At 50.9% G+C, this 6,511-nt stretch overlaps 1 protein-coding gene across 3 annotated transcripts in view; it reads left to right on the top strand.

Annotated features, from left to right (window-relative positions):
• LOXL2 (lysyl oxidase like 2) overlaps positions 1-6,511 on the top strand; it is a 75,378-nt gene that overhangs the window by 35,001 nt on the left and 33,866 nt on the right. For all 3 annotated transcript variants that reach the window (XM_021715258.1, XM_008063561.2, XM_008063562.2), the window contains exon 5: positions 3,311-3,494. In XM_021715258.1, the coding sequence (XP_021570933.1) occupies positions 3,311-3,494 (184 nt within the window). The remainder of the gene's footprint in view (positions 1-3,310; positions 3,495-6,511) is intronic.

Below are 6,511 nucleotides of genomic sequence, written 5' to 3'. Positions count from 1 at the left end.
CCAACAGAGTTTCGCATGTAACAAAACTAGAAAAACGTCCTGCCTGGCTAGAGGCAGGGCAATAAAACTATTATGATAATTTAGTTTCTAATCTTAATCCTGGGAGAAACTGCCTTTGGGAACAAGAACTGACTAACCAGTCTACAAGGAAATAGAAGTAAAAAAATATCTAGAAAGAAGTACAACTTAGAAGGGACAAGGTCATATAAAATAATTCTACTGTGCAACTTTCCATCAGGTGTATAGAGATGTACTTATAAATGTATGCTCACTGGTCACTAATCACATGCCAATATTATAGGTATAACTGATATCCTATGTCAGAGGCGATCTTCCAGGCCTCAGCCATGTAGCTGTAGATGTTGGCTCCCAACACATCTCTATTAAAAAAAAAATTGAAATAAGAGAAAAATGTAGATGTTTACCTTCCCATTTAAATTAACACTTCCATTTCAATGGACTGATTTCTTAGGACAAGTGTATTTTTCCAATTGTAGTAGGCTTGACCCATCTTCTACAAAAGAGAAAGTAGGCGGGGCACGGTGACTCAAGCTTGCAATCCCAGCACTTCGGGAGGCCGAGGTGAGAGGATTGCCTGAGCCTATGGGTTTGAGAACAGCCTGGGCAACTTGGCAAGACCTCATCTGTACAATAAATAAAAAAAATTAGCCAGGCATGGTGACGCGTGTCTGTAGTTCCAGCTACTGGGAAGGCTGAGGAGGAAAGATCGCCTGAGCCTAGCAGGTCGACGCTGGGGTGGCCGTGAGCCTGTGTGCCACTGCACTCCAGCATGGGTGATGTAGTGAGACTCCAACTCAAAAAAAAAAAGGAGAGAAAACACCCTATTCTGTCTTCCCTTGAATAGCTTTTCTTTTTCATATATCCACCAAAAGGTCTCTGTTATGAGTATGTTCTAGAAACTGCTAAGATTCATGAGTAGGTAGAAGGTGGGAATAGCTTGTGGGAAGAGGGGAGGGAGGGAGGGAGGGATAAGAGAGGTAGCTGATCGCTTCTCAGGGGTGGGTTCCCTCTGCCCGTCAAAACTTCTGTATTTTGCAATCATCACCTTGTGATGATTACAAGTCAGGGGTAAGAGGGAGCAGAGGAGAGAGAACAGTCCGGAGGGGGGGGTGCAGAGAGTATGTCATTCCTCTCTCCTCCCTTCTTCTTCTCGCATCCTTCCTTCTGCCTCCCCAGTCTCCCTACCTTGTCAGCACCTGAAGACCTGCTCTGGAAAGGGTGTGATAACACTTCTTCAGTGGAATAGGGAAGCTAGGGTAAGAACCAGTAAACCATACTGGCTGCCCCCTTCCCAGCTAGGGGGTATATTTGGACAAAAGACTGAGTGAAATGCAGGCTGGGAGCCCAGCCCTCCTCAACCAGAGGGTGTAAGAACTACTTGGAGTGACTTCCTGGCACTTCCTGGAGGCAGTTGGCCCTGACTCCTCAGCCCCCTCAGGGGCCTCCTTCAGGGCACAGAGGTGACCACACCGTCATACATGTGGTCACCTCTGTGCATCCAGGGCTTCCAGGGCACCCGAACAGCACCACTTCCTGGTCCTCTGAAAATCAGTCCCCTCGCCCCCCACACACCCTCACTGGCCCCCCTGTGAGTTGATGGCCACATCCTTTCTGCAACCTCAGCCTGAGCCTCTGAGCTTTCCTCATGTGTCATCCAGAATACCAGATCCTACTGTTTTGGAATTCCTCTACGGTGCGGTTTAAAGCAACGGAATCAAGTTCATACCAAACCAATTAAAACGGGGCTGACATCACATTTTCCCTTGGCTTCTTTCTTCTGTCTGAGGCCAGCTGACTCTGCCCGGCCACTGCGGACTGGGGCGAGGCTATTTGACACTCTGTCTCTATTGGGCTTGGGTCATGGATGGTCAGCCTACTCCGTGGGAAGGCAGCAAGGCAGCTTGGGAAGGGAGGTCAGGGAAGCGAGAAGTCACAGTTCTACAGAAAACAGAGGCTGGAGCCAACAGTTTTACTCATTTGTTCTGTTTCTTTAAAAGCTAGAATAAAAGTTCCTGCAGCCACTAGGTGATTTGCACCCACCCCTTCCCCTAGTGCCAGGGTCAGAGCAGTCCCCAGGGTTTATAAATCTGGGTGCTGTCCCAGCACCCCTCTCCCCCACCCCATTCCCTCACCATTCCTACCCCTCCTCCTCCCCACCATGGCCAGTTCCCAGGTGCTGGCAGGTGGGGAGAGAGGTGTGGCTGGAAAATAGAGACAGGTTCCCGTTTGATGCCTTGGCCCTTGCTTGAAAACTCCATCTTCACCCAGGCCTGATTTTCTGAGCCTCCCCTGACACACGTGCATGCATTCATGCAAGCATGCAAGTGAGCATGCACACGCGTGCACACACACATGTGCATACACACGCATGGAAACTGCTGCAAACCTGTGACCCACCTCCCATGCTGTAAGACACGATTCACTGGAGTCAAGAAGCTGGGAGAGAATGTGTCCTTCCCCTGTGTAATTCAATAAATCCCAGAAGATTAAGATTAGGATGAAGGCTTCCTGGCTATCAGTGAGCATTAAGGGTATTGCAACGGGAATCCTCCCCCGACCCTGCAAATCTCGTGGGGCTGCGTCTTCTGAAGAGTCAGGCCACTTTGAATTTGGAATAAAATCAGGGGGCGGCTGGGTGTGCACCCAGCTCCGGGAAGGTTCGTTTAAGGCTCCCCTCCCTTTTCGACGCCCATTCTCTGAGTCCTGGCCATAGTAGGGCTGGCTTTCCAGCTCCCTGTCTCCCCATTCTCCTATCTCCTCCCTCTTGCCTCTCATGGAGTTGCACAGCAGATTCATTGCGGTGCAGTCTGCTTAGGACTATGGAGTCTGCAGGACGAGACTGCTCTATTTTATGCAAGTTTTGATCCTCACTTATATCCCTGCAAGGTCTGATTACAACCTGTTTGGAATCTACAGACGTTGGGATGTAGGAACTTCTTTCTATGGCTCTAAAGTTTGAGGCTCTGGAATGAGAGGGTAAAGGGAGGTGCTGATGGTGGGATCCTTGAGCCAAGCATGGGTTGGGGTGATGAGTGGAGAGGGTCCCTGACGGGCTCCCGTGGTCTCTGACAAGAGCGCCATGCGAGGACTGAAAAGGGAGCTTGCGCCAAAGTTGGCTCTGTAGAGGAAGCCGCTCACTCCAACACACACACATGCACACATGCACACATCAAGCACAGTTTCAGCTCCCAGACCAAATGCCCGGGCAGTGGGACGCGGGGAGAGGACAGTGATGGCCCGCTGAATGTGCATCAGCTTCTGCACTCAGCAGGACCGTCTGTCTCTCCAGCAACCCCTGGTGCGACTGCGAGGCGGAGCCAACGTCGGGGAGGGCCGCGTGGAAGTGCTCAAGAACGGAGAATGGGGCACCGTCTGCGACGACAAGTGGGACCTGGTGTCAGCCAGCGTGGTCTGCAGAGAGCTGGGCTTTGGAAGTGCCAAAGAAGCAGTCACGGGCTCCCGGCTGGGGCAAGGTAAGAAATCAGGAGGCTGCAGGGGTTCCTTTCTGCACGGGAAACATGGCACCATGAGCCTGGCCATGCTGGCTGTTAGTACTCAGGCTCTCGCTTTTTCTCTCCCTTCAGTAGCTGGAGAGATTCCCAGACCTCTTCCCCAGTCAGTCAGAGTTAGAAGGGGCCTTAGGGAACATGAAGTCCCCATTTTATGGATTTGGAACCTGAGGCCCAAAGAAGGGAGTCAGTGGCCAAGGTGGAGACGACATAAGAGGAGGGACCCCAAAACACCTGGAATTATCTTTTGGAGGGCAGGCTCCTGGTAGAACAGGCTTCCCTCACTAGGTAAGTATTCTAAGAACCCACCGGCATCAGCGTACCAGCCAGCATCGTGAGAGACTGCGTTCAGCTTCAGGATTCAGTGGATTTTTTTGTGTGGAGATTCTTTCAACAGGTTTACCCATTTCACGATGGGTGGTTTACGAGTGCATCTGCCCACACAGTGCTGAGTGTTCAGAAGTTTGTAACCCAAAATGCAAGACCCTCATACCCCAACCCTCCTTATTCACCCGATCTCACCCTGAGCGACTTTTATTTTGTTTCACCGGATGAGAAAAAAGTCCTCACAGGGAAACGTTTTGCCAGTGTGGAAGAGGTGAAACAGAAAACAGCAGAAGCACCAAAAGGCATCAAAATGGATGAGTTCAAAAACTGTTTCGAGCCATGGAAAAGGTATCTCAGTAGATTTACTGCATCAAACGGAGAGTACTTTGAAGGTGACTGGAGTTTAAACATGTAAGAATAAATACACCCTTTTTTATAAATAAATTTCCGGGGCTTTGGGTTTCCTCCCTGCATCAGCAGTCATGAATACTCCAGCGTAGGTCTCCTAGCTCCAAACCCCATGCTGTCCACTGCCCCACCGGGAAAGCCAGGATGTCTGGGCCCTCCCTCCAGGAGAGGGCCTCAGAGGTCGTTGGGCTCAACCACTCTGGACACAAAAGAACCAAATGTCACCTTCCTTTTCTGCCCTGGTCCAGCCCTGCAAACATTCCCTCTCTGACAGCACAGTCACAGGATGGCCCTCTCGGGCATGTCATTAGACACTAATGAGAAAGGCCTGGTTTTTATTAAGTGTTCTGAACTAATCTTTCATGTGAGCAAAGAGCAGAAATATAGGAGGCTTTCAAGCGGGTCACTTTGTTGAGAGCAGTGTTGTAACCACAAGATGACACAGAATGGATCGCTCCCCTTCCCAACAAACCCTGGGAAGACCGCTTATTCTTGCAAGCCCTAGTCCTTCGGGAAAAGGAATCTGCACCCCAAATAGAGTCTGTAGCCCAGGGAGTGCCCATCCCTCCCTGGGGAACTGTGGTTTGAGCAAGAGAAGTCATAGTCACATCCTGGAATCTTTTCAGCATTGACCAGCAGGGACACCACAGAGGCTATGAGCCATGATGGTAGGGAGGCGGGGAGAGAAAGGAGACTGGGCCATGGGCGCAGGGTGGGGCGTGCTATCTTGTGAAGAGGGGATTTTTCCATCCTGTCAGACATCGGGCCATCTCGCCATGGAAAGGAATGTGATGAGGTCATCATCACAGCCTGGAGGAAATGATAGTCCTCACTTGCCCAGGGCCTGATGCCACATCCAGTGGTTTCCTGTGTGAGATTCCAGAATTCTGGGTTGAGCTCAAGCCCAACTCAGTTAAAGAACTTGAAGCGTCCAAACTTCTAGAAGTGGAGCTCCTCTCTCTAGTGCCCGTTGCTGGTTCTTTTCTACAGCATGCCCATGCCCCAGCCTGCAGCATGCCCATGCTCTTAAATGAGCCCCTGAGCTTGAAATGAGGCCCGATTTCCAGGGGCCTGAAGTGAAGAGAGAATTCTGGAATCATCGATAGTGCTATTGGAAAGCACCTCAGGTCCTTCAGTCCAACAGATGAGGAGAACAATCTGAGGTCTCCCCAATCATTACTGGCATAGAAAGACTGAAACCGAAGTCTCCTAACTCTCAGATATGGGCCACTTTTTTTATACCCACCTTGACTCAGTCCTGTTCACATTCAGAACGTCTCTCTGCCTGCATTCTCCAATGAGTCCAAGCTTCCTGGGCGTGAACCAAAGTTTGGAGTCTGGAGCGGACATTGCATCACATCACGCCACCTGGAAGCTTCCATTGTGCCACACAACACTCCTCCTCCCCTGGCCATGGTGAGCTCCTCAGGGTCCCCTGGGATCTTGAATACCCCTGCAGTCCATTTTGCTGATTGGCCAGCAAGGGGATTTGTGCTCTCCCAAGGCCTAGAGGACAAAGACCACTCATTCTGAGGAATAAACAAGCTGTGGATGACATAAACATTCCATTTATCATGGGTGTGTGCTAAATGACCTAATTATTTCACTGCCTGGAGCAGCCAAAGGTTTCCAAGGGCCTGCAAAACTCAGGGAGAAAGAGGCTTTTGGCATTTTTGATGCTGTCCTTGAAAGAACCATTGGATGATTTTTCGTCTTCTGCTACTCTGGGCGGGGTCAAGTCCAGTAGGCAGAAAGGGAAAAGTACCACGTTCAATGTCGAGTCACAGAGCAGACAGGGTCAGTCCCTCCATCTTGGCTCCAGCTGAGGGACCAAGTGACCACACCCACAGCCAAGGGGAGTGAAAGGCGACTGAATGGGAGACCTGCAATCTGAGTCCCCCTCCTGGCCCAGACACCTACTTGCTCAGTGACCTTGAGCAACCTTCTGGGCCTCAGATTCTTCACCGTAAAACGAAGTGGTTGGATTCTCAGTGTCTGAAGCTCTGTCTGGCTCCAGCCTCACCAGCATGACTATCAGGTCTTAGGCTCTGCCCTCTATGCTTCATCGGGACCGCAGCTGCCTCCTGGAGCATCTGCCTGCTGCCCAAGGAATGCCACGTGTGGGAAAGGCCAGTGGTTTTTATCTCTACATCGTCAGTGCCGAATCTGTGCCCAGCACATAGCGCTCCAGAGATGTTCATGTTGGGAAGGAAGGGAGGGAGAAAGGGGGGGGGGGGAGGGGGGGG

This window comes from Carlito syrichta, unplaced genomic scaffold (genome assembly GCF_000164805.1).
Source record: "Carlito syrichta isolate Samal-C Ts95f unplaced genomic scaffold, Tarsius_syrichta-2.0.1 Scaffold306946, whole genome shotgun sequence".
NCBI lineage: Eukaryota > Metazoa > Chordata > Mammalia > Primates > Tarsiidae > Carlito > Carlito syrichta.
Note: the sequence above shows the minus strand (reverse complement) of the source record. Positions and strands in the feature narration are given on the sequence as shown.